The sequence below is a fragment of the Bos javanicus genome, chromosome 18 (genome assembly GCF_032452875.1).
Source record: "Bos javanicus breed banteng chromosome 18, ARS-OSU_banteng_1.0, whole genome shotgun sequence".
Lineage (NCBI taxonomy): Eukaryota > Metazoa > Chordata > Mammalia > Artiodactyla > Bovidae > Bos > Bos javanicus.
The window spans coordinates 1813098-1840479 of record NC_083885.1 but is presented as its reverse complement, the minus strand read 5'-3'; the positions used below and the strand labels follow the sequence as shown (position 1 = coordinate 1840479).

The window sequence follows — 27382 nt, the reverse complement described above, 5'->3', positions numbered from 1 at the left end:
AGTCCAAGGGACTCTCAAGAGTCTTCTCCAACACCACAGTTCAAAAACATCAATTCTGGAACCGTGAACTTCCAGATGTTCAAGCTGTTTTTAGAAAAGGCAGAGGAACCAGAGATCAAATTCCCAACATCTGCTGGATCATCGAAAAAGCAATAGAGTTCCAGAAAAACATCTATTTCTGCTTTATTGACTATGCCAAAGCCTTTGACTGTGTGGATCACAATACACTGTGGAAAATTCTGAAAGAGATGGGAATACCAGACCACCTGACCTGCCTCCTGAGAAACCTATATGCAGGTCAGGAAGCAACAGTTAGAACTGGACATGGAACAACGGACTGGTTCCAAATAGGAAAAGGAGTACGTCAAGGCTGTATATTGTCACCCTGCTTATTTGACTTATATGCAGAGTACATCATGAGATTGATTTTACATCCTGCTAATTCAGAATGCTACTATAGGTCACACCAGTAATACTAGGTTGGTCAAAAGTTTGTTCAGATTTTTCTGTAAGATATTACTGAAAAACCTGAATGAATTTTTTTGGCCAGTTCATTTGCATATGGCCCCTTTTGTAAAGAACACTATTCTGCTGAACTTACTGAATAATCTTAGTTAAGCAGAACCACCTTTGGAGCAATCAGAATCCAAACTGTGTCCTTGATGTGAGTGAGATGGACCAGGCATATCATGTTGGGCTCTAACAAGGGCTCCAGCAAGTTTTCACTGCTTCTGCTAAGAGTGAGTTAGCCACCCCAGTCTACTACCTTGCCTACTTGGCGTTCTGTCCCTCGCTTGCCTGTTTTCTGTGTGAAGGGGGCAGGAAGAGGGAAATTGAACAGAAAATGTAGGAAAATCTCAATTCATCTTTCAAAAAAATGAATGTACATTTGTTCAGCATTTATCAAGCTTTATGCCAAACATTGTTCTAGATTTGGGAGACACACACGGAAATTGTTTTATATTGTGGGGTGGAATGTGTAGGAAATAGCTTTAACTATGGGATGTACATGAGAAACTTTTGGGGTTGCTTATATGCCTCTGACCTCCTTTCAGAACTGATTGGTGTTTATTTATCCAAATACATTTTATTAAATGAAAAGCAGATTCTAATTGGATTGCTTGTGACCACTGAACCATTAGGATTTTAAATATGAAAAGCTAGAGAGGTCAAGGGCTGACAATATAAGCTACCTCCCCCCACCGCCACCCCTCTTCCTGGTTATCCAGTGTTCTTACATCATTCCTATTGGGGCATCCTAGGATTCTCAGTTTGTAACTCCGTATCCGAGAATGACTCAGTCTCATGGAGGCTAAAATAGTCACTGTTTTATTCATTAGGTCTTATGTTCCTGTGTAAGATTCTTTCAGAAAAAGAGGGAGACCTTTTTTGGTTATAGGGAGTATTTAATGGATTGTGACTGGCATCTGAAAGAAGCTCTACCTTCAATACATATTGAATTGAATACAAAGAAATTTTGAATGCAAAAATATTGTAGTATTCAAAACTTCCTCTTACTTGGTCCTCTTGCATTTTTCTAGCAAAGTTCTCAGGAAAATATTAGTTTTGCAAGGTATTAGATGTGGGCATGTGTACTCTATTAACTGTTCAGCCATTTAAGGAAGCAAAGTACATCTGTAGGCCGTTACGACCATTAATTATCTTTCGGATCATCCTACGCTGTTTGCCACATGAGTGTGATGACTCCACATAGAAGAAGTGCCTTGGAAGGCTTCTGAAGAGAATGCTTAGTGTGTCTCATTTGGCTTTGTAGCTAATGAATTCTTAGCTAACCAACTTCTTTCTTCTCTCTGCTTTTCAGATGAGTTTGATGCCTACATCATTGTGTCCTTCGTGAATGCCACACTGGTGTTGTCCATCGGAGAGACTGTAGAAGAAGTGACGGACTCTGGGTTTCTGGGCACCACCCCTACCTTGTCCTGCTCCTTGCTAGGCGATGATGCCTTGGTGCAGGTGAGGATTCTCAGAGAGCCACTTACCTGCTTCCTGTACTTTGTCCTTTCTCTGACTTCATTGTGGTGTTGGTTGCTGGCTTCACATTAATGAGCTTTGAACTTCTTTGAAATTAATGCTGCGAAACATGAACTTTTTTGAAGTTAACTTTGCCTGGGACCCCTAAACTCACATTGACCTAACTGGTGCTTCAAATGCAGTCCCTCTAGATCTGACAAATCCGATGGTGTGAGGGTCATGCTTGTGATCACTAATCACTAAATGGCTAAAGTCAGGGTTTTTTCTCTTACTGCCTCTAGGTGTATCCTGATGGGATTCGGCACATCCGAGCAGACAAGCGAGTCAATGAGTGGAAGACTCCTGGGAAGAAAACAATTGTGAAATGTGCGGTCAACCAGCGACAGGTGGTGATCGCCCTAACAGGAGGAGAGCTGGTCTATTTTGAAATGGATCCCGTATGTTATTTTACCGTTCACTGTGGGACTTAGTGTAGGGTTCAGAGGTGAAGATGGGAGCTGCAGTCCAGGTGTCTAGATTACATATTCACAAGAAAGAGAAATGAGGAGGGAAAGGCCTTTACTGGGAGTTGGAGGGGATACATCTTCATGTCTTTAATTCTTAAAGTGGAGTTATGAAATGCCGTCTCAGCAATGAAATGCTTTTTCTGACCTTCACGCTATTTTCTACCAGATATTTGCTGTGTGTTTAATTTCTGTAATCTGATTCAGTTTCAGAAAATTTTGTTTTACTTTTATATATGGAAGGATAGGTATATTTAATTACACTCTCAAGAAATCTCTGGATGTGACCAACTTGTATAGTGTAACTGTACCTATGATTGAAATGTTTTGTCTCTAACTGCCATATTTGAATTCTGTTTCACCCATGAGTCTTTTTATGAACAGATAAACAGTGATATATTTTCATTTCCTGACGCTAGTTTGGCTTAGGAAATTTGTGGTGCATCATACTTGTCAAAGGTCTCTTGATTATCTTGTCAGTAATTTTGCTTGCCATTAGCCTGTAGAGTTCAGTCTTAGAACCTCAAGTACAGAAATTTTTGGTCATCGATTATAGTAAGAAGAGTGAGAGGAAGCAAAAAACTTATTTAGCAAGCCCCCTTTCTTCCCCAGGCTCAAGAGTTGGGGATGGGGTGGTGTGGTCTGTGATGTCTCTCTGTCTTCAATCCTGTAGTCAGGACAGCTGAACGAGTACACGGAGCGGAAGGAGATGTCAGCGGACGTGGTGTGTATGAGTCTGGCCAATGTGCCCCCTGGAGAGCAGCGGTCTCGCTTTCTGGCTGTGGGGCTGGTGGACAACACTGTCAGGATCATCTCCTTGGACCCCTCAGTGAGTGTCACCCTCAATTTCAAGGATCTTCCAGTTGGAACCTGAGCACCTGGCCCATTCTTGATGTCCTTCTCTGAGATCAGCTGGGCTGGGCCCTGAATCTACACTTCTGCTGCTTCTGAGTATTGTAGCAGCACACCTCAGGAATCTTCTGCAGTGCTTTAAAATGACTCATCCAAGACTACTAAATGTTTCTTTGGCTAAAGTCCTGATTCTCTTTTTTAGTTTAAACAAACAAAAGCAAAATCCAAGACTATGTTTACAGAAAAGAGCCTTAGATGACTTTAAAGAGGTACCCTTTGCTTATTTAGTTTTTCCATTATCCACTTCTACAAAAAAAGAGAAAGCCCAATCCTCTCCAGAGCTTGTTTTAGGGTTTAGTTCTCTAGTGACCCCATACCTGTTGAGAACTCATTCCTCAGGTTTTCTGTGTCCACGAAAAAGAGCTGTTCTTCACTTCTAAGAATTAGATTTTTCTGGGTAGGTTTTTTTCCAAAGTTGGTCACTTGCCGTATTTTATTTTCTCTTTGCTCTTTAGGACTGTTTGCAGCCTTTGAGCATGCAGGCTCTCCCGGCCCAGCCTGAATCCTTGTGTATTGTGGAAATGGGTGGGACTGAGAAGCAGGATGAGCTGGGGGAGAGAGGCTCTATTGGCTTCTTGTACCTGAATATTGGACTCCAGGTAAGAGATCCAGAAACTCACTCCTGGGGTCAGGGCGTCTTCTCTTCATGATGCTTTGTTTAATACAGGTGTTTTCTGTGCCTGTGTTTTAGTTACCCACCTTATGAAAAGAGATCAGTTTTGCTCTCTGTTCCACTTGTTTTAGCTCTAATTTAGAAGAAATCAAGCCTGGAAAAAAGTATTTTATAGAGTCTGGTAAAATTGCTTAGCAGTGACTGTTTTGGGGCAGAACTATATTGCCTCTGGTTTTCACAGTTTGCAGTTTGTGAGACTATAATCCAGTTGTCCCTCAGTATCCTTGGGGTTGGTTCCAGGATCTCCCTTGGATACCAAAATCAGAGGATACTCAAGTTCCTTATGTAAAATGGCATAATGTGTGTATTTTTTTCGTAACCTTTAATTAAATCATCTCTAGATTACTTAATTACCTAATATAAGGTAAATGCTATATAAATAGTTGCTGTACATTTGCAGCCAATTCAGGTTTAGTTTTTTGGAGTTTTCTGCTTTTTTTCCCCCTGAAATACTTTTGATCTGTGGTCGGTTGAATTGTGGATTCAGAATCCAAGGATACAGAGGGCCTCACAGCTCATGGTGGGCTCCATTAGCAGGACAGGGCTCCTCGATGTTCCCTGTGGTCAAAGCACTTAGGCTCTTCATGGCATGAAAGGCAGGAACCCAAGCATCAGAGAGTGTCAGGGGTTTTGACCATATCCTTTTTTTTTTTTTTTTTGCCTAGCCCAGGAGACTGCTTTTTAATTTTACTTCCTAATTTAGAAATTCTCAAACATGCCCAGGAGTTAGACTAATGAAATGAACCTCAATGTACCCATCACCAGTTACCATTTTGCCTTTCCCTTTTCTTCTCTTTAAGGCAGATCCAATATAGTGTCATCTATAAGGATTTGAGAATGTAGCTGTAACAGAGGAGTGTGTGTGTGTATTTTGAAGCTTTAATATTATGCTTAACAGAATTTAAGTTCCTTAATATCATCTAATACCCCCATATTCACATTTTCTCCCTTTTTATTTCTGTTCTGAAAAATGTTTTTACTTTTGGTTCTACTCAGAATCTGCATAAAACTGTCCAGTTTTTATCTGCTTAATCTTCTCACATTATTTTATTTCATTATTTATTTGACTGGGTCCGGTCTTAGTTGAAGCATGTGGGATCTTGTTCCCTGACCAGGGATTGAAACCGGGCCCCATGCGTCAGGAGCACAGTCTCAGCCACTCGGCCACCAGAGAAGTCCTCACGTTTCTTTTAATAACTGTCTCAACTTGTTAAAAAGAAACCAGATCATATTTCTTGGGTACCTTCCTACTTCCCATCCTACGCATGTGCTGGCCTCCCGAAAAATCACGGCGCAGTTCTTCCTCATCCCCAGGGCAGAGCGCGTGTTTCTGATTCTGGATGGTGCATCCAGTTTACTACCACTGCCGTGGGGACTGCATCACAGCCTTCAAACCCGAGTTCTTGGATAAATACTTCACTTTTCCACCTTTGTTCACTATTTTTAGAGGAAGAGGTTGGTGCCATAGCAGTCTCCAGTGAAGACTGATGAGATGTTTGTTTTTATTTTAATTTTAGATAACATTTGCAGATTTTTATATTTACATCAAACTATCACAGTCTTTCTTTTAGATGCTAAGTTGCCACAATTTAGAAAAGTGGGAATTTTCCTTCTGAAGTTGTCTCCTTTGTCCAATTAACAGGTGCCCACTATTTTTGGGGGCTTCCTCCTGGCACAAGAAAGTGCTCCACACACACCTGGAACATTCTTGCTTCAGATTGGAATAAGGCATTTCTCTCAGGATTCTTAATTTTTTTTAAGGGAAGTGGTATTTAGAGACCACAATAGACATGGGTATGTTAAACTGTACATGTATCTTAAAATTGTAAAGGGTCTAACATAAAGGGTAAAAAATTTTAAGGATATACAGTGAAAGGAAACTGCTTTTCACTTAGTAAATGCTGAGTAACTAAGTGAGTGGTTTAGGAAAATGAATGAATGGCTGGCTGATGACTATATATTTAAACCACCTAGTCATTTTCTTCTAACTGAAATAGGGTAGCTAAAGAAGCTTCCGTTGTGGGTAGGCCTTAACCACCTCTCTCATTTTTATTAGAACGGTGTGTTGCTGAGAACGGTCCTGGACCCTGTCACTGGGGACCTGTCTGACACCCGCACTAGGTACCTGGGGTCCCGTCCTGTGAAACTCTTTCGTGTCCGGATGCAAGGCCAGGAGGCAGTAAGTAATGAAACGGGCAGAGAGTGTTTTTGGATGTTAGTGTCATCAACTGAGCCCTGTGGCGTAAATCTTGCTGTCAGTAATTCACCAGTGTTGTAGTTAGTTGGACATTAGCTTTATCTTGATTCAGTTCCTTCATGCAGGAAATCTTGAGTCCTTTAACCTAGAGCTTCTTAACTGAGGTTCCGTGGCACTGCCATGATTAGGTTGTAGGTGAGTTAGAATATTGATTCCTTCAGCCCTGAGGCTGAGCAAATGAAGTGAACTGAGAGTTAGCTGGAAACCTCCCATGTAGGATACTACTACCTAGGAGTAAACTGGTATAGGTATTGTGACCTACTGTGAAAGAGGCCAGCAAGCATTGTGTTCTTTGTAGTTAAGAACATCAGTGTTGCTGAGGGACCTGCTGGTTCTTGTTACTGCAGTTGAATCCTTGCAGCTCTCCAGCTTTGTGTTAGTATTCTCACTTGACACGCATGGAGCCCGGGGCTCGGAGATTGAGTGATTGCTGTGTCATCTGGCTAGTAGCCAGCACTTGTAGCAAATACCAAGCTGTACTAACTCTTCTCCAGACCTCTTTTTCTTAAGGTAGCCTTTTAGGTTTCTAAAATTCCTTGGGATATTGCACATGCTGAAATCTGGGGACAGGGTAATTGTGTTAGTATACCATGTTTGGGCTTTCCCCCAGCTTATTGGAGATGTTTTTCTTTCCTCAGGTGCTGGCCATGTCAAGCCGCTCATGGTTGAGCTATTCCTACCAGTCTCGTTTCCATCTCACGCCCCTGTCTTATGAGACCCTGGAGTTTGCCTCTGGCTTCGCCTCTGAACAGTGCCCTGAGGGCATTGTGGCCATCTCCACCAACACCCTGAGGTGAGAGAGTCCCTCCGCTGAAGCCCCGTTAGAGGCTGGCGGAGAGCTGACTCTGCACTGGGGCTGGCGTGTGGTAATTGAGACCTTCATGGGCTTAGGATTTGAGTACCTGGTAGCCATGTTTCCGTGTGTGGGAGTTTCAGCTTCTGTTAAGACTCTGGGGCCATGTTTTCATATTTGGCAATGTAGTTCAGTCTCTGAGATGTAAGATCCTTGTTTTCCAGGCCCATGCTGTTGAATCAGTGTTATAGCAGGCGTTGTTGAATCACTGATTGTTTTTTCTCACTGTGTCTTGCATTTGCAGTGTTATATCTTATATATTAAGCTCAAAATTAATTTAGACCTTTTGCTGGTTGACAGATTATTTATATTGATCACATTGGAGTGAGCACTGTCTATATTGCAAAATGGAAGATAACCTAGTCAGTTTTGACTTGGTCAAATTTTGGTGGTTGGTTTTGTTTTCTTTTTTAAACCTTTAATGTGGTTTACCAGTGTCATTCACATGTTCTAGTTAACTATTGGTGTTTACAATGGAACTCTGGCCTCTTGGTATATGAATCACTTATTACACTCAGGTGAACTCCCAGATTTGTTTGCAGAAGCTTTGAGGAACTTTATCATCACTGTTCTCTCTGTTTTTAAGCTTCAGCATCTTTAGGTACCTTTTTCTCCAGCAGAATTGTTCTCCCTGCACACTTCCGTATGTTCCTGCCTAGTTTGTTATCTCTGCACTTGTTCTTGGAATGCTTCTCACATCTCTGCCTGTTCAGCCTTAGCCTCATCCATGGGTTCTTAGTTGTTTTATTGACATGTGCAATCTCCTGGATTCCTATCAATTTTGACAATGCCACAGATTTTCAAACTTTTCTTTTTAAAGCAGCAGAGCATTTCCCCCCAGAACAAAATCAGGGAAGGCTGCTGTGTGCTGTGTGTCTTGCATGTGAAACATGTAAGCAGAATTCTCGAGAACACAGTTTAAGCACCACTGGTCGTCATACTTACACTCAGAACTACTCACTTGCACCGTTGACTATTATGAGTAATGCTGCTGTGAACACTCCTGTACAAGGGTCTATTTGTGTGTGTGTTTTCTTTTTTCTTGGGTGTATACCTGCAAGAATGGAATTGCTAGTAACTGTTTTAATTTTTTGAGAAATTGCTGCGCTGCTTTCCCAAGTGGCTACACCATTTTACATTTTCATCAGTGAGGTATATTGGGTTATTATTATATATATTGGTCTTTTTATTATGGAATTATAAGAGTTCTTTTATATTCTGTATACAGTTGTCTTATGAGATAACATGATTTGCAGATATTTTCTTTTTTTTCTTGCAGAATGACAGTCTTTACTGTTTAGCAGTTGATTTTTTTTTTTTTTTTTAACCCACACACGTTGGTAAGTTGTTCAATTCAGTCGCTTAGTCATGTCCGACTCTTTGCAACCCCATGAACCACAGCACGTCAGGCCTCCCTGTCCATCACCATCTCCTGAAGGTTCCCCAAACTCATATCCATTGAGTCGGTGATGCCATCCAACCATCTCATCCTCTGTCGTTCCCTTCTCCTCCTGCCTTTAATCTTTCCCAACATCAGAGTCTTTTCAAATGAGTCAGCCCTTTGCATCAAGTGGCCAAAGTATTGGAGTTTCAGCTTCAGCATCAGTCCTTCCAATGAACACCCAGGACTGATCTCCTTTAGGATGGACTGGATGGATCTCCTTGCAGTCCAAGGGACTCTCAAGAGTCTTCTCCAACACCACAGTTCAAAAGCATCAGTTCTTCGGCGCTCAGCTTTCTTTATAGTCCAATTCTCACATCCATACATGACCACTGGAAAAACCATAGCCTTGACTAGATGGACCTTTGTTGGCAAAGTAATGTCTCTGCTTTTTAATATGCTGACTGAGCGACTTCACTTTCACTTTTCACTTTCATGCATTGGAGAAGGAAATGGCAACCCACTCCAGTGCTCTTGCCTGGAGAATCCCAGGGACGGTAGAGCCTGGTGGGCTGCCGTCTATGGGGTCGCACAGAGTTGGACACGACTGAAGCGACTTAGCAGCAGCAGCAGGTTGGTGATAACTTTCCTTCCAAGGAGTAAGCGTCTTTTAATTTCATGGCTGCAGTCACCATCTGCAGTGATTTTGGAGCCCAAAAAAATAAAGTCGGCCACTGTTTCCCCATCTATTTGCCATGAAGTGATGGGACTGGATTAGTTTTCTGAATGTTGAGCTTTAAGCCAACTTTTTCACTCTCCACTTTCACTTTCATCAAGAGGCTTTTTAGTTCCTCTTCACTTTCTACCATAAGGGTGGTGTCATCTGCATATCTGAGGTTATTGATACTTCGCCTGGCAATCTTGATTCCAGCTTGTGTTTCTTCCAGTCCAGCGTTTCTCATGATGTACTCTGCATATAAGTCAAATAAGCAGGGTGACAATATACAGCCTTGACGTACTCCTTTTCCTATTTGGAACCAGTCTGTTGTTCCATGTCCAGTTCTAACTGTTGCTTCCTGACCTGCATACAGATTTCTCAAGAGGCAGGTCAGGTGGTCTGGTATTCCCATCTCTTTCAGAATTTTCCACAGTTCATTGTGATCCACACAGTCAAAGGCTTTGGCATAGTCAATAAAGCAGAAATAGATGTTTTTCTGGAACTCTCTTGCTTTTTCCATGATCCAGCAGATGTTGGGAATTTGATCTCTGGTTCCTCTGCCTTTTCTAAAACCAGCTTGAACATCTGGAAATTCACAGTTCACGTATTGCTGAAGCCTGGCTTGGAGAATTTTGAGCATTACTTCACTAGCGTGTGAGATGAGTGCAATTGTGCGGTAGTTTGAGCATTCTTTGGCATTGCCTTTCTTTGGGATTGGGATGAAAACTGACCTTTTCCAGTCCTGTGGCCACTGCTGAGTTTTCCAAATTTGCTGACGTAGTACGTGCAGCACTTTCACAGCATCATCTTTGAGGATTTGAAATAGCTCAACTGGAATTCCATCACCTCCACTAGCTTTGTTTGTAGTGATGCTTCCTAAGGCCCACTTGACTTCACATTCTGGGATGTCTGGCTCTAGGTGAGTGATCACACCATCATGATTATCTGGGTCGTGAAGATCTTTTTGTAGAGTTCTTCTGTGTATTCTTGCCACCTCTTCTTAGTATCTTCTGCTTCTGTTAGGTCCGTACCATTTATGTCCTTTATCGAGCCCATCTTTGCGTGAAATGTTCCCTTGGTATCTCTAATTTTCTTGAAGAGATCTCTAGCCTTTCCCATTCTGTTGTTTTCCTCTATTTCTTTGCACTGATGACTGAGGAAGGTTTTCTTATCTCTCCTTGCTATTCTTTGGAACTCTGCTTTCAAATGGGTATATCTTTCCTTTTCTCCTTTGCTTTTCGCTTCTCTTCTTTTCACAGCTGTTTGTAAGGCCTCCTCAGACAGGCATTTTGCTTTTTGCATTTCTTTTTCTTGGCGATGGTCTTGATCCCTGCCTCGTGTACAATGTCACGAACCTTTGTCCATCGTTCTTCATGCACTCTGTCTATCAGATCTAGTCCCTTAAATCTATTTCTCACTTCCACTGTATAATCATAAGGGATTTGATTTAGGTCATAGCTGAATGGTCTAGTGGTTTCCCCCACTGTCTTCAATTTAAGTCTGAATTTGGTAAAGTATTTGATTTATGTCTTCAAAGAAATGAACCTTGCTCATTACCCCCCATAGTATTTTGGATATTTATGGGAGTGGAATGTTGTTTAGTTGCTAAGTCGTGTCCAACTCTTTTGTGACCCCATGGACTATGGCCTGCCAGACTGCTCTGTCCATGGAATTTCCCAGGCAAGAATACTAGAATGGGTTGTCATTTTCTCCTCCAGGGAATCTTCCTGACCACAGGGTTCAAACCCATGTTTCTTGCATTGGTAGGTAGGTTCTTTACCACTGACCCACCAGATAAGCTCTGGAATGTGTTAATTGTAGTCTTTTAGAAAATGTTCTGGTTTTTGTAATGTATTCTTTTAAAATGATTCTTAATTAGCTGTTTTTTCTTTCAGCACTTTGAAGTGTCTGTATTTTTAAGAGCATCTGGGTTCTGCTTGTTTTGCACATAATTTGACTTATAAACATTTCTTTCCGCTTGACAAAGGTTGTAGATCTCATAGTTGCCTTGTCTTTCTGCATTGTGTGGGTTTCCTAAAGCCAAGGTGATTTTCGTTCAGGATGGCATTCACTTGGAACACTGTCACACAAATAGCACATACATATGTTTGGGTAACTGCAGTGCAAGAAGAGATTTTAACTTTTTACTATCGTTTTATCATTGGAGGCATAAAACAAATCTTTGAGGGTTCTAATGGAAATTTTACTGGGGGAAACTGGAATCACTGTGAGCAGTGATGGCTGTTGCTGAAGTAAAGGCCCTTCCCAGATCTCCTATCTTGTGCATAATCTTCTAGATGAGAAAGGTATTGTTTCATGTTCCCCAGTGCTGATATTAGAGCTGTGACTGCTTACTGACCCTTTCAACACCAGTTTCTTGGTCGTGAGTGGGTGACCTATTAACTTCTTGCCTTTTGCCATAGGATTTTGGCGTTGGAGAAGCTGGGTGCTGTCTTCAATCAAGTAGCCTTTCCACTGCAGTACACACCCAGGAAATTCGTCATCCACCCTGAAAGTAACAACCTTATCATCATCGAGACTGACCACAATGCCTACACTGAGGCCACTAAAGCTCAGAGGAAGCAGCAGATGGCAGAGGTAATGCAGTTGACCTTCAGGGTTCAGTAAAAAGGCAGTCTTGTGAAATCGTGTTTAAGCCTCTGTATAATTGATGTCTAATGCCTTTGTTGTATTTAAAGATCCAGAGTTTTTTCAGGTCCTTCAAACAGAGCCCTTTGCCACAGTCCTTTGTGTTTTAGGGGCTTTTTTGTGACTTAGGACTAAAATGTTAACCTGGATTTATTCAGTATTGAGCTACTTCTCTGGAACAGTTCTTCTGTCCTGGAACTTCCAAAATAGCTTGTGTTATATCTTTCCTGGATTTGGGCCCAAAGAAGACAGCTTTTGTACTCCTCACAACACCATCTCCTTCCAGAAATAATTTCCCAGCAAAAAACAAATAGTCCCCTTTATGTAAAACTGTATCTGGCCCAGAAGAGAGGAAGCAGTCAGTCTTCATCTTCATGTTTCTCAAGTGTTCGCCACGGATGAAGATTTTAGTTTCCCCTTAGTGATCTTTTCCTCTTCCCCTTGTTGTACACCTCTCCCTTTGATCTTCATTTTGGAGGATAATGATTTTGGTGGACAGGCTTTGCTGCTTTGTGTATTGTGAACACCCCGGAGGTGTCCTTGTTTGTCCACTTGTTCACTTCTCACCCAGCACCCACCTCTGAACTCACCAACTCTTCCTTGGTTCTTTGGATTTAGGAAATGGTAGAAGCAGCAGGGGAGGATGAGCGAGAGCTGGCCGCAGAGATGGCAGCAGCATTCCTCAATGAAAACCTCCCCGAGTCCATTTTTGGGGCTCCTAAGGCCGGCAATGGGCAGTGGGCCTCTGTGATCCGAGTGATGAATCCTATTCAGGGGAACACATTGGATCTTGTCCAGCTGGAACAGAATGAAGCCGCTTTTAGGTAAGGGGCCCTGACCATGCAAGAGTTTTAAAGACTGGAATTGGAGTTCTCTGGGCTGTGCCTAATGCCTGACTCCTGATTCTTTCTTTGAAAATGCAGCGTGGCTGTGTGCAGGTTCTCCAACACTGGTGAAGACTGGTATGTGCTGGTGGGCGTAGCCAAAGACCTGATACTGAACCCCCGATCTGTCGCTGGGGGCTTTGTCTATACCTACAAGCTCGTGAACAATGGGGAAAAACTGGAGTTTTTGCACAAGGTAGGAACCAGACAGTGGCTTTCCTGGATCTTAAGTCCTATTTGTTGTTGTTTAGTCTCTAAGTTGCGTCCAACTCCTGCGACCCCACGGACTGTAGCCTACCAGGCTCCTCTGTCTATGGGTTTTTCCAGGCAAGAATACTGGAGTAGGTAGTCATTTCCTTTTCCAGGGGATCTTTCCGACCAAAAGATTGAACCCGCGTTTCCACATTGGCAGGCAGACTCTTTACCACTGAGCTACCTGAGAAGCCCATAAGTCCTTTAGACTTAACCAGCTTTGTATCAGTCGTGGATCAGATCTTTCTGACCCATCTCTTAGTGGCACGTGGAAAATCTCCAGTGAAGCTCCACTGCCTGCTGGTCCCACTGGGGCCTGTGTGCTAACACCCTCTAAGGGGAACAGATGCATAATGAACGAGCCCTGTATTTTCGTGTCTTACTAAGTAGGCAGCCATTTGTGACCAAAATCCAGCAGTTGTACAGAATTAAGGTCATGTTATGTGCTTTTTTTTCCATCTCTCTTCTACACTGACAGCACGTGATTTCTCTTGGCCTCCCACAAGGGGCATGTTACTGTAGGAAATAACTATTTCACAGAGCCTTCTTTGTGCTAAAGTCACTGTGTCTCCTTTACAGCCAAGATGTGACTTGTCTCTAGCACTGCTTTCCCCTCGCTCCACACGCTCCAGTCACTTCTCTGACACTAAGGCTTCACTTTCAGTTAATGGTGCCACTTCAGTTAGCATCGGCTCTGGGGTAGTGTTTTCAGGTACCGGGACTTCTTCTCACCTGTGGCATTCGTTGATCCACTTGCCAAAATGGAGTGTTTCTGATCTGTTTACCCAAACACCTGGTTTCATAGGGACTGTTGGTTATATGTCTGGGTTTTTTTTCTCTGATGAGCAGAAGATAGTCGCTCATTGTCTGTCTTCCTCACAGATGCCTCTAAAAGTCATTTGGGGTTGGGGCAGTGTGGCTGTGTGTGTTGAAAACAGCTGCATCACCTGTGCTTCCTCCCACAGACTCCAGTGGAAGAGGTCCCTGCTGCTATTGCCCCATTCCAAGGGAGAGTGTTGATTGGTGTGGGAAAACTTCTGCGAGTCTATGACCTCGGAAAGAAGAAGTTACTCCGCAAGTGTGAGAACAAGGTAACTGCGCTGGTGGAGGGTCCAGATCCAGCTTGTGAGGAAGGAGGCCCAGGCCGGGTGGTGGACAGCAGCTGCTGGGACCGTGTCTTAATCCGGACCGTCTCTGTCTTCCTGGGCTAACGGTTAGGCTCTTGAGAAGGGGAAGCGTAGGTAGGTTTCTTGACTTCTTTACTTCAAGAGCCAGATTTCTGTCCTGCTTAGGTCTGTAAGGAGTTTAACTGACAGGCATATTTTTCCACCACGTTAAAACCAGTTAGCTCTTTCTCCCACCTTCTAGGCATTTCTTGCTGACGGCTCTTCTTTGGTGTTCCCTATGTATGTTGCAGTCAGGGTAACCTGGACTTTTCCTGTTGATTCTGCACCCCACGGTTATACCTTGCTGTCCTTGTTTTTCCCAGCATATTGCCAACTACATCTCTGGGATCCAGACAATTGGACACAGGGTAATTGTATCTGATGTCCAAGAAAGTTTCATCTGGGTTCGCTACAAGCGTAATGAGAACCAGCTCATCATCTTTGCTGATGATACCTACCCCCGATGGGTGACCACAGCTAGTCTCCTCGACTACGATACTGTGGCTGGGGCAGACAAGTTTGGCAACATTTGTGTGGTAAGTTGATGTTTACTTGGGTTATAGGGATGTATGAAAAAAATGGCCCAATTTGTGGTAATACTGTACTGTCTAACTTGGAAAGTAAAAATGGGTATAAAATTCTTTTAGCTTCCTCTGCCCCCATCCTGCTGTTCACCGCCTTCTTCCCCATGCCAGATGACTTAATAATGATAGATTTAGTTTGAGCTGAGGACTGATACTCTCACTCTTTGCCAGAAGTTGGGGTTATCTTTGTATTTTATTTTTTAATTGGAAGAAGATTGTTTTACAGTGTTGTGTGGGTTTCTGCCGTACAAACTAATTGCCATAATTATACATATTGTCTTCTCCTTCTTGAGCTTCTCTCCTCACCCTTGGCTTATCTTTTAAAGCCCAGTCTGGATTTTCTTGAATAGCCCTGGAGTTTCTCCCTCACTGGCCACCAGAACAGGTGCTGGCTCAGGTCTGCCAAGTGCGGTGCCCCACGGTTTGCTTGCAGGGACCTGGGGCAGACGTGCTGCTTGGTGACCAAGGTTAGTAAGTGCAGAGCCCAGCTCTGTGATTTGTGTCTCTTCATTTTAGGTGCGGCTCCCACCCAACACCAATGATGAAGTGGACGAGGATCCCACTGGAAACAAAGCCCTGTGGGACCGGGGCTTGCTCAACGGGGCCTCTCAGAAGGTAGGCTTGCAGAGGCGGCCCCAAGGAGGGGCATCAGCCTGTGCAGTCCGTTCGTCAGGACCTTCACCAAGGACGCATTTCTTTCGTGTTTGATCCACAGTGCACACAACTATGTGTGCAGGGTGGCTTTGACACAAGATAACCAAGTTACTATCCCATTTTTATGGTAGAACAAATTTTTCTGAGACATTTTAGCATTGTAAATTTCTTCGGTGCATAGTGGGTTCCTTGGAAAGGATGGTTGCACAGGTTCACTCAGGATACTAACCAGCTTTTCTCTGCAGTATGTCCTGGGCTTTCCTCTTCTGTAGATATTTTCTTTTGTAGCTCTGAACTTTAAAAATAGATCCATTTTACTTTAGAAGGCAAGCCTACAGATTGCAGTTTTTTAAACTTTCCTTGTTTCTTCCTTTTTTGCAAACTTGATATTTAACAAAAATGTTTTTCAGTTATAAATCAGAAAATATCTACCTTCAGCAGTTTGTGAAGGTATTAAACTCTATGCTAAGAACATTTCAAAGTATGTTTAAATTTTAATAATTTATGAAATTATCAAGGTGGTGAAATCTGCCCTTTGGAAGTGCCGTTTGCTCTTGGGAATCTAGAGCAGTCTCCTGAGGGCACACATAGTGACTAGTCTGGTTTTGACTTGCAGGCAGAAGTGATAATGAACTATCACGTGGGCGAGACAGTGCTCTCCTTACAGAAGACCACACTGATCCCTGGAGGCTCAGAGTCGCTTGTCTACACCACCTTGTCAGGAGGCATTGGCATCCTTGTCCCATTCACATCCCATGAGGTAACATCTTCCACACTCCTCTGGCTTTTCATTCCTCGGGTTGTTCCTTAGTGTTAAATTGGCCTAAGAGGGCAGTCCGGTTTGTGTCCATATGCAACTAGGAGTGTTGTGGAATTTTTGTAAGGTAACAGGAGTGTCTGGGAGAAAGGAATCTTGACTTTTTCCCTTGGGGAAAGCCATAATTTATACCATGCCAGGGTTTGGTTCAGTTTTCTGATGTGACTCTAGGGTAGTCAGGGGTTGAAGCCCCAGAGCCACACCAGATGGGGTGGTGTGGACTGGGTACTTAATGCTTCCTAGGGTCAACTCTGGGATTGGCTAAATTTGGTGTATGTGGTTGTAGCCAAGGAAGATGGGATTAGGAATCTGACTTCACAAACCACTCTTTGCATATGGTGTTTTCTCTTATATTCTGCAAATACAAAGGGGTTTTCATTTAGGTTTTAGCTGTCTTGGTGTAGTAGCTGTGGTCATGAGGAACAGTTATTTCACATCTGCTTGGGTGATAAAAATCAATGGCCTGTCTGTTCACTGTGCTTTTGGAAACCGTAGACTAGTAGTTGAAATCTTTTTTCTTTAGTGACTGATTCTTTGTTTTTTTCCGCCAGGACCATGACTTCTTCCAGCATGTGGAAATGCACCTCCGGTCTGAGCACCCCCCTCTCTGTGGGCGAGACCACCTCAGCTTTCGTTCCTACTATTTCCCTGTTAAGGTAGGTCTTTCTTGGAAACTCTGGTTGGAAAGGGGGATTCTCAGCCTATTTAACCAGTCTTGTCTTTGGGCCTCCCACCCTTAAAAATCAGCAGAGTCTTTAATGAAGGAGCATTGAGGGGATGGATTTATGGAGGCAGTAATGGGGGAGGAATAGTTAGTGATAGTCAAGAGACCTCTTCCCTCAGGACAGACCATAGCCAGCGAAGAGCTCTCACCCAGTTTTGCTCAGTCAATTTTGAATAGTGTTCCTGGCTCTATAACTGGAGTTCAGATATCTGAGGGAGAAAAAAACCTTTCCTGGCAGTTGCTGCTTTTGGCATGTGCCATTTTCTTTGGGCGTCTCACCTTTTTCTTCCTCTCTCGTCTTTCCTTGTCTTAGAATGTGATTGATGGAGATCTCTGCGAACAGTTCAACTCCATGGAGCCCAACAAACAAAAGAATGTGTCTGAAGAACTGGACAGAACCCCACCTGAGGTGTCGAAGAAGCTTGAGGACATCCGGACTCGTTATGCCTTCTGAGCTCTTTTCCTGTGGGGTTTATCAGAGACTTTATTTCCCTCACCACGTGACTGTGAATCTCTGTGACAGAAGAAGGGTGGTGATAATTAATACTTTGTAATGTTAAAGCTCTTAGCTCTTCCCATCCACTCTTTCCTGGAGTGACAGGTTCCCCCTAAAATTGGCACTGAGATTTGCTGCACTTCTCCGTGCCTGGTACATAATCCATTGCCCCCAGGTTCTGGTGTGGAATACAGTGTCCCTTTTCCCAAAGCTTTCTTGCATTGATATTTTTGGCTATCCTGCCTACTTTTGTACACACCTTTAATTTTTAACTGGTTTACCTGTAAATACAGTTTTGTATGATGTTGTCTTTGTGGGGCTTAACTGAGCTGGGGACCAGGTTGGTTATAGTACAGCTCTGGAGTTCTGCCACTTTGGAACCTAACCAGGAATACAAACCTAGCTTTTGAGGTGGCTGGTGTCCGTGTGTCTTTTCTGGGGTGAGAATTTAGGTGGAAGATGGAGCCTGAGTTGGAAAACAGTATCCTGCTTCTGACCAACTTGGACTTCTGCCGCCCTGTGGCCTCACACTCCCTGCTCTGTGCCGGCATTTGGACTTCTCTAGTCTTTGCTGCAATGCAGATGAAGCGTGGACTCAATGATAATCATGTTGTCATCCATACCTCTTCCCATTGGATAGTGAGGAAGGCTGGCTGGTGTCTTCTTCCATTTTGCCTCCCTTCTACTTTGAGGCTGTAGAGTGAAGGATTTGGTCTGAATTCCAGCTGCTTCATCTCTTAGAAGATGCTCCTTTTACTTCCACAGTTCTTGAAATAATCATTTGTCATCTGTCTACTGGGAAGGATCAGTAAGTACAGAAGAACCTGCCCTTGGGAATAAAGTCAGTACATGTAGTCACTTTTAAAAGAAAGGCACATGGGTAATGGGCTGGAGAGGGGCTGTCTTCAACATAGCTCCGGAAGGCCCTCAGGATGCGGAGTTGTGGCTGAAAGTGACCCAGACTCAAATGTTCCAGCTCACACTTAAGAATTCCGCTGTCAAGCCTTGCCCCTGTCGAGCTGTGTGGGAAGCCTTAACATTCCAGGCAGTCCCTTAACTTCACTGAGGCCCAAGTCCCATTCTTTCCGAGTGCTTCATAGAGTAACACGCTTCTCTGTGTGTGCTCAGTACTTCAGTGGGACAAGTCTTCTGGCAGGCACAGATTAGAGTCAGGAGTGAGTGTGGTTCCATAGGATCTTTGACCTCCAACAGTTGGCATTCCACAGTGCAGAGTGTTCTGATGCCAACCGTGGAACTGTGTATCTTCAGTCATAGCTTGATACGAGATTGGTCAGTAGAGACCTCATTTTGCCAGGCATTGAATCCCTAATGGACACTTTTCTTTCTCACTTAGCTCATGGGTATGCTTAGTAGACCACACTTTGGAATTACATTTGCATAGCCTGATTCCAGGGCTCATTTCCCCATGGCCCACACTCATTCCACTGACAGTCTCCTGTCAGGCTGTGTGGCATTGATGTGCAGTAGTATGGGAAACGGCATAGATGTTTGATCGATAGCTCCTTATTCCCGATAGCTCCCTCTTTCCTTTTCTTCCTACAATAGTAGGCAGTTATGTAAGAAAGGAAAAAAATTTTTTTCCCAAACTTTAAACTCCTTATTTTATATTGGTATAGCCAGTTAACAATGATAGTTTCAGGTGAATAGCAAAGGGACTTAACCATACATATTTATGTATCCATTCTCCTCCAAACTCCCCTCCCATCTAGGCTGGCACATAACATTGAAGTGTTCCAAGGAAAGGAAAACTTGATAGAATCAGGAATTACCACCCTTTTGTTGTTTTCTGACCATGTAGACAGCGGTTTATTGGTCCAGCCCAGGGGAGGAAGAAACCACATATACTTAGGGACACTGCAGGCTATGCAAGACAACGGGGATTGTACTCAGGAACCCAGTAAACAATGGAGGGCTTCGGGAGGCTTTGGAATATCAGGAAAGGGGAATTCCTAGTTCCTTTGGAAAGTTGTGATTGGCTTGTTGGAATAAACCCACAGACTGCTCCCCAGAGGTGGGCAGGAACTGTGCCTGGTCATTTGACATAGAGGATTATTTAGCAAGGGAACCTCATTCATGAAAACAGAGTGGGGAGGGAAATTTGGGATTAGGCCATTTGAAGCCCTTCTGATTTTATAGCATATGATAACTGAATCTTAATTTTAGATCTTATCCAACTGGGAATGTATATGGTCGTGTGATTAGTGCCCCACCCGAGAGCTGCCTGTAGGCCAGGCGAGGGTGAAGTTCACACTGGTCATCCTGTGCTTCCAGTGTGGTACAAGGCTCCTGTGTTCCCAGGGAAGATGGTACACACTCAGTGGGATTGTCAGAGAAATAGGGTGTGTACCGGGAAATGTTACAGATGACAACAGATTATGAGCTAATATTCTGAGTGTTGTGCTAAGCCTGTGAGAAATCAGGGCTCGCTCAGCTGGACTTGACATTCTCCTAGGGGAGAGAAGCCTACATGTGTGAAGTAATCAGCCAACAAGTTCGCTCTGGTTAGGTCGAATAACTGCCAAGTGAGCTTGGGCAACCCGTTTGACAATTTGGAGGCTTGGCTCCACCACCGTAGAAAGAAGGGAGAGAGGCAGTATGTGCTGCTCGGGAGTCCCGAAGAACGCAGTCGCGTCTTGGTTCCTCTGAATTGCAGCACTAAGCAACACGTCAGTGACTCTGTGTCTTGGGAGTACAAACTATGTTTATTTTTTCCCCCAAATTTCCTAATCATGAAAATCATTCCTTAGGCCACTCACAGGCCTGAGTTCTGTCAAGTCTCTGCCTCTGATTAGATCCATGATTTTGGTCAGGCCATTGACTTCTCATGCATAACGGGGAGATAAACAGTTTGATGTCAGTAAAACTCGGGCATATGCCTCAAACACCCAGCAGTCCACCCAGCACATTACAGGCTCTTCCTGATCCACATGTGAGCTCTCATCAGCATGGTTAAGTCCTCCATTTTCCTCCAGGAGCTAATGAGAGTGTGGATCCCTTCCCTTCCCACCCCTGACACATCACAGTGATGGTCTCTTCCCCTCACATGGCCTCACGATCGCTCTCTGTCGCCCTTGTCAGATGGGTGCTGAATAAGATAAAGAGCTTTGGAGGATGCTCAGACAGCATTTCAGCACCATAATTGAGGCACCTTCTCTGGACTTGATTCTTCATGAATTCTCACAGCTGGAAAGATTTTCTTTTCTCCAGTTTTGATCTAATTCACATACATCATTGTGTTTGTTTAAGGTGTATATCATAATGGTTTGATATATATAGTCTAATTCATCATCTCTTGAAAAGGCAAAATGAGAAACTTTCTGAAGAGAATTCTTAAGATCTATTGTTACCAACTTTATATCACATAGCAGTGTTTAGTCATCATGTTGTACACTATATTCCTAGTGCTTCTCTTTTAACTGGAAGTTCTATCTTTTGACCTCTTTGTTATAGTGTCCCGTCCCCCTGTTCTCCCCTCCACTCCTTCCCTTACAAATCTGATCTTCTATAAGTTATTTGGTTTTATAGATTCTGTATCTAAGTGAAGTTACAGGGTAATTTGTCATCTTGTTTCTAGCTTATTTCACTTTAGCATATGGCACCCCACTCCAGTACTCTTGCCTGGAAAATCCATGGATGGAGGAGCCTGGTAGGCTGCAGTTCATGGGGTCACCAAGAGTCGGACACAACTGAGCGACTTCACTTTCACTTTTCACTTTTCACTTGCATGCATTGGAGAAGGAAATGGCAACCCACTCCAGTGTTCTTGCCTGGAGAATCCCAGGGACGGGGGAGCCTGGTGGGCTGCCGTCTCTGGGGTCGCTCAGAGTCGGACACGACTGAAGCGACTTAGCAGCAGCAGCAATGCCCTCAAGATTTATCCAATCCTTCGAATGGCAGGATTTCCTTCTTTATGACTGAATACTATTTTACTATACATACACACACCCCACATTTTCAATTTTTTGAGAGTTCAGTGCGCGAGGGTCCCCTTTTCCTCACATCCTCAGCACCGTTTATCGCTTGTTTTCCTCATGCTGGTTCTAACGGGTGAGAACTGATGTAGCATATTGTGGTTTGATTTGCATTTTTCTAATGACTAGTTTTGTTGAGCATCTTTTCACATACCTGTTGGCCATTCATGTATCTTTTAAAGAAAAAAGCCTGTTCAGGTCCTTTGCCTATTTTTTAATTGGGTTTTTTGTTTTTGCTGTTGAGTTCTCTGAGTTCTTTATGTTTTTGGATGTTAGCCCTTTATCAGACACCTGGCTTGCAAATAATTTCCCCCATTCCATAGGGTGTCTTTTACTTTGTTTCTTTTGCTGTATGCTATGCTAAGTCACTTCAGTCGTGTCCGACTCTGTGCGACCCCAGAGACGGCAGCCCACCAGGCTCCCCGTCCCTGGGATTCTCCAGGCAAGAACACTGGAGTGGGTTGCCATTTCCTTCTCCAGTGCATGAAAGTGAAAAGTGAAAGTGGAAGTCGCTCAGTCGTGTCCGACCCTCAGCGACCCATGGACTAGCCTTCCAGGCTCCTCCATCCATGGATTTTCCAGGCAAGAGTACTGGAGTGGGGTGCCATTGCTTTCTCTGTTTGCTGTATGGTAGTCTAATTGAGTCCCACTTGCTCATTTTTTTATTTTGTTGCTTGAGTTTTTAGGTGTCGTATCCAGGAATTGTCACCATTGAGCTTCCTCTGCATGACCATGAGTTTGCTCGTTCTCTGCAAAACAGGGACTCTGACAAATGGAATTTTAGGATCACAGACACAAGGAATTAGGCTTGAATATGTTGAGACCAGTCTTGTCTAGTTCAGAGTTTCTGCTGTAGGACCTAGAGAAAGTTTTTAGTAAAATTTAGTGATTGGATGAGGTTACATTGCAAACTCCATCTGTGTTAAGGGGACCACATCAACTCCTTTGGTTTAGTTGTGTAACCCGGTAAGTGGAGAACTCTGCTGCTGTGCAGAACACACATTAGAGGCTGCCACGGAACAGAAGGAGTGTCACCCCACCAAGACATTTGCCCTTGCTTATTAGGATTGCTCTTTTTCTGCTGCCTTTAAGTCTCTGCAACTTGGGTCTGAAAAAAGGACTCAAAAATTTTTAACTGCCTCAGCGTTTCCCTGACCTCACGAGTAGAGGTTCCACAGATGTTGTTTCATTTGGAAGATCTTTTGCTAGGAATAGCATTCCTTGGGGGGAAGGGGTTCAAGTTGGACTGTGGGTGGAATGTCAGCTTTTATCTGTTTTCTTTTTTTTTTAATGTATTGCTAGCAAGACAGCTGCTGGGACTGGAAAAGGCTCTTGAGGTTCACTTACTCATAGGGAGAGCTCTCATCTCCAGAACCCATGCTGCTCTCACGACTGCAGCCCCTTTTGAGGTTGTTGGTGGGAAGCCAGAAACGTTTGGAGAGTTCTGCAGATGAATCAACCTGGCTTTCAGCTTTAATTCCTAAATTCTGTTTCTATTCAAAATAGAAATGGCATGGGTTTGTGTGAATCATCCACTTGCTCATTTGCATGTTAATATTTTATGTGAATATTTTTAAGTTTATCGCACCCTTAAAATATGTTTAAGGGCCATATACAGAGCTCTGGTGCTGAAGTGAAATGTTCAAAAAAACAATGTAGGGATACAGATGACTGGTATATGTAGGTAGGACTCAACACCTCTGCTGTCAGTGGCTGATTTATATTTGGGGATCTGATAACCCACTATGGACCGTGTATGAAGTCTGAACTGAAGTCAGTGGATGCAGACTCCACAGCACTCAGGAAAATCCCCTTCACCACTCTGCATCAACATAACCAAGAGCTGTTTCTATAGAGGCGTTGGAAGTCAACATCAAGAGACATGCCTAATCCACTAGAAGATGGTGCTACATTCATTTATTCCACCAGCGGTGCCTGAGCACCTACTGTGTGCCAGCTCCTCGAATGTCTGCTCTACTGCACCCAGGAGTCCTTATAACAGAGTAGTTTCTGTCCCTCTGAGTCTGGTGGTGAGGTGAATCTGCCAGCAAGCCTAAGGCCCATGTCACTAGTTTCCTCAGATAAAACAGTCACAGCCTTGGGACTTCTGGGGGAAATCAGAGACAGCCAAAGATTTTAGCTCAGGGAAACTTGCAGTGGCAACATCTGTTCTGCCCCAAATTAGTCTGCTAGGGATGACTGGGCATCTGTCTGTTTCACAATCTGGTAATAATCAGACCTAGAAATCACTAGGTGGCCTCCAGGTGACTGAGGGAACATTGCTTCTTGTTAAAAATGAAGCAAAAGAAATCAGAACACCAAGTTTCCCCTAGAGGATAAGGCTAAAGAGTCAGTACCACTTCACCCTCTAAATGCAGCAGTTCAGTCAGTACCCAGTCAGGTTTGGCTGTGATCCCTGAGTCAAAGTCACCTCAGTTCCCCACCTCTGTCTTTTAGAGTCTGGTCCTCAAAATTTTATCCCACAGGCCCACCCAGCAGAATTTACCCTTTTCTATAAAGCAAAATCTCTGGGAATGAGACCTGCTTTTGATTAGGTCATTTCAAGAGAGTTTTCAAAGTTAATAATTTGGGGTCATGAGTAAAATGTGTGTGAGCTAGTGTGACGTGATGGTGAAGAGAAGTGCCAGCATTCACTGTGAGTCCCTGGGGTGGGGGCATGCAGTGCTGGAAACACGGCCCACTGAGGAGTCTCTGCCTTTAAGGAGCTGACGCTGCAGCTGGAGAGGGACTTCACGTAAGTCAGTCTGAAACCAGATCCCATCTGCCACGTGTAAAGTGGGAGTGAAGTCCATTGCAGAACGCTGGATGCGAAGTCACATGACCTGGCTTCACCAGTCTCTAAGCTGGGCCTCAGCTTCCTTTCGGTAAAACACCAACCTCTAGGGGTTATCACAGTAACAGTAAAGTACTTTCCATTGAGCTTCTGGGGATCTGAGGAGGTCTGGCCACTGAACTTGGGTCCAAAAGCCTTGGGAGACCTGGAGCCACCCCTATCTTGAACTGCAGTCCTATATGTGATGCCGTGAAAGAAAGGGGTATCCCTCTAAGCCACGAGGTCCCAGAGAGGGCACAGAGGAGTTTTGTTCAGACTTCTGCAGGGCCCCATCCTGTGGCTGTACCCCATCACTTCCACCCAATCTGTCCCCCATGGGCTGCTCAACTGCTCCACTCAGCTGGGCACAAATACAGCAAGACCTTGCTGGGGGTGTGGCCGGTGCCGTCACTGTCTTGCAGATGGGAGCAGGGAGTTAGCCATAGTTTTGAGTTGGCCAAAAAGTTGATTCCAGTTTTTCTGTAACATGGAAGAATCCTAACGAGCTTCTTGGCCAACCCAGTACATTCCAAATGTAGGCATTATTGTCTTATGGAAGTCCAGGGCCAAACCAGGAATCCGGTTTTGTCAGTCCAATTGAGAAACCATTTCTTGAGAAATTTCTTGAACAAGTACTTGTGCCAAGCATTAACATTCAGAATAAGACATGCTAATATCTAGGCCAGCATTTCCCAAACCAGGTGCTGTGGAATCCTAAATGTTAAATAAGGGACCTCTTAGTGAAGGATCCTGCGCTTGTATCAGGGAAACCTGCAAACTATCTTGGATAGTTTCATGCTTTGAACACAGCCCTTCCCTGATCCCTTGCTCTTTACTTGTCCACTGGTAGAGAAGCTGAAGGATTCCTGGAGGGAAATTCCCGGCAGTTCAGTGGCTAGGACTTGGCACTTTCACTGTCACGGCCTGGGTTCAATTCTGGCCCGGGAGCTAAGATCCTGCAAGGCTCCCCTGGGGAATTGGCCCACTCCCTAAGCACTCCGAATATGGTCTAAGTACGTGAGACCTTGCTCTGAAGACGAGGTAGAGATGGAGTTCCCCCTTCGGTGGCCACAGAACTGCTGGCAGAACCGTTCTCAGCTCTCATTCTGACCCAGGCAAAGTGAGAGTGCTCCTTGTCCTTCGAGATGGGCTTGAGCATCTGTTGTGTCACCAGGAACTCCCACAGGCACTGTGCCACACCACGCATTACACCAGCACAGGCCCAGAGACATGGAAAGAAGGAAGCCCTCTGGCTGTGTGATCTTGGTTTAGATACTTCCTCTCTCTGGGCTCATGTCTCCATCTGTAGGCTGGGTATTGATTGGTCCTCAACACTGATGATATTTATCAAAGGCCTTTTCTTCCTCTGACGTTTGTTCCCCTGTGTACACATGCAGTCCAGACAGTACTACATCACTACGTTTAAGTTTTGTGGAAGGGTTCTTGTCGGAATAAATGTGCTAGGGAGAGGAGTTGGCATAGCCCCCTAAAACAGCCCATCCTGCCTAGGAGCCAAGACTTGGTCTGGGGACTTCCACCGTTAACTTGCCTGGCGCACTTGGTCAGAAGAGTTCCTGGCTGATCCTCTGGGCTTGTGGCCCCCTCCTACTCCACTCTCCGAGGCAGGCTGGGGCCACGTGGCCCTGCCCCGCCCTTGCTGGCTCCAGTTTCTGAATCAGTTGCAGTGGCCTGCTTTCCCCGCCCTTCCCATCAGTCGGGAAGCCTGGAATGTGCACTGGGGGAAGCCACAGCCTTTCCCACCTGGCACCCACTGCCCCCTGCCCTTGGTACCTGTTCCAAGCCCTGAAGCCCCTTAAAGCTGCCAGTGAAGCCCTAGAAGACTGTATCTTGGTACTAGAACAGGTAAGAAAGTGGTTGATTTTCTCTTATGTGGTTTTCTTTGCCTGACTTGTCCAAAACCCAACTTAGCTGCTTCCTTCACAGATCACAGCAAGAGGGATTTGAGCTAGACTTGAAAAACAGTCCCAGCAAGAAGCTCTGAATTACGTCTTAGAAAAATGGTGTGAATTCTCTGCTCTGCATTTCTTTTTTAAACCTTTGCTTTCATCAGCCTTGCAGGAAAAAAGCAGATCCAAATAGCTATAAAGCAAGTTACTTCTCTACGCATTCCCTTCTGAGTTTTGTAAATCAACAAACCCACATTCTTAAATGGTTGTCATGGGTTACTGAGGGCTCTTCCACCGGATATTGCTTTGGTTTTTAGATCTTAATGTATTGTGTGCGTGAGTTATGGACATGAATTACCTTATCAGAAATTGACTTAAAATTCTCTAAAGGAAAGGAAAAAATAAAATGGCATGAGTTAGCCTTCTTCCTTCAGATGGTTTTGTTGCAACAGTATTCTGAAATTAAAATGAAATGTTCTGCTTTTGCACTTTGCATGGAAACCAACTAACTGATTTTTAAGTCCGAGTGGTGTCCGCCAGGATATGCATCCCTTGTCCCTTAGTTGTGAGGTTCAGATTGCTTCCCCGTGTTTCGTGATTAATAATTTGACTTTTATGGACAACTCTGTGGAAATAACTTCTTTTAGGTTTTTTTTTTCTTTTAATCTCTCCTTGGATTTTATTCTCCATCCAGAATAAATACTTGGGATAAAGGGTAAGAACATTTTTGTAGCTCAGCTCATGTTACACATGGGGTCAGCTCATTCATAAGATTTTCAGGACCGTGATGGCATGAGGGAGTGGGTGGGGAACTTGTTTTCTCTAAATTTTTCAGGAAGTGGGCTGGAGGCAGTTTAGTACAGTGGTTAAGACTTGGCCTTTGAAGGCAGGAGAGCCTGGGCTTATATGAATAGCTGCCTGACCATGAACCCTTACCTAATGACTTCAGTTAGTTCACATGTAGAATACAGACTTTAAAACTCCTTAGCGGTACAGGAAAGGTAGAGAGAGTATTTGTAAAACAGTGTTGGTGCCTAATAAGAACCCTGGAAGGCTCTTTCAAACCCAGGGCTTCCTCTGGGCCGTTTTAGACACGAGGCAGAATTGAGACAGTCACCCCAGGGGCATCTTTTTG

The 27382-nt window shown here is 44.1% G+C and overlaps 2 protein-coding genes across 11 annotated transcripts in view; both read left to right on the top strand.

Moving 5' to 3' along the window:
• The window catches only part of SF3B3 (splicing factor 3b subunit 3), a 38881-nt gene extending 20952 nt beyond the window's left edge, over window positions 1-17929 (top strand). Inside the window, exons 12-26 of the mRNA XM_061386674.1 lie at window positions 1823-1974; window positions 2274-2429; window positions 3169-3324; window positions 3863-4006; window positions 6137-6259; window positions 6976-7130; window positions 11713-11887; window positions 12557-12762; window positions 12862-13018; window positions 14040-14165; window positions 14564-14776; window positions 15341-15439; window positions 16095-16238; window positions 16847-16951; window positions 17333-17929. Of these exons, the coding sequence (XP_061242658.1) occupies window positions 1823-1974; window positions 2274-2429; window positions 3169-3324; window positions 3863-4006; window positions 6137-6259; window positions 6976-7130; window positions 11713-11887; window positions 12557-12762; window positions 12862-13018; window positions 14040-14165; window positions 14564-14776; window positions 15341-15439; window positions 16095-16238; window positions 16847-16951; window positions 17333-17473 (2252 nt within the window). The 3' untranslated portion in view covers window positions 17474-17929. The remainder of the gene's footprint in view (window positions 1-1822; window positions 1975-2273; window positions 2430-3168; window positions 3325-3862; window positions 4007-6136; window positions 6260-6975; window positions 7131-11712; window positions 11888-12556; window positions 12763-12861; window positions 13019-14039; window positions 14166-14563; window positions 14777-15340; window positions 15440-16094; window positions 16239-16846; window positions 16952-17332) is intronic.
• A 7924-nt stretch (window positions 17930-25853) lies between these two features.
• IL34 (interleukin 34) overlaps window positions 25854-27382 on the top strand; it is a 59845-nt gene continuing 58316 nt past the window's right edge. For 7 of the 10 annotated variants that reach the window (XM_061386684.1, XM_061386686.1, XM_061386690.1 and 4 more), the window contains exon 1: window positions 25948-26203. The gene's annotated coding sequence lies outside the window, so the exon portion shown is untranslated. Of the gene's footprint in view, window positions 26204-27382 lie in introns of all 10 variants that reach the window. The other 3 variants (XM_061386693.1, XM_061386694.1, XM_061386695.1) reach the window with 2 other exon arrangements.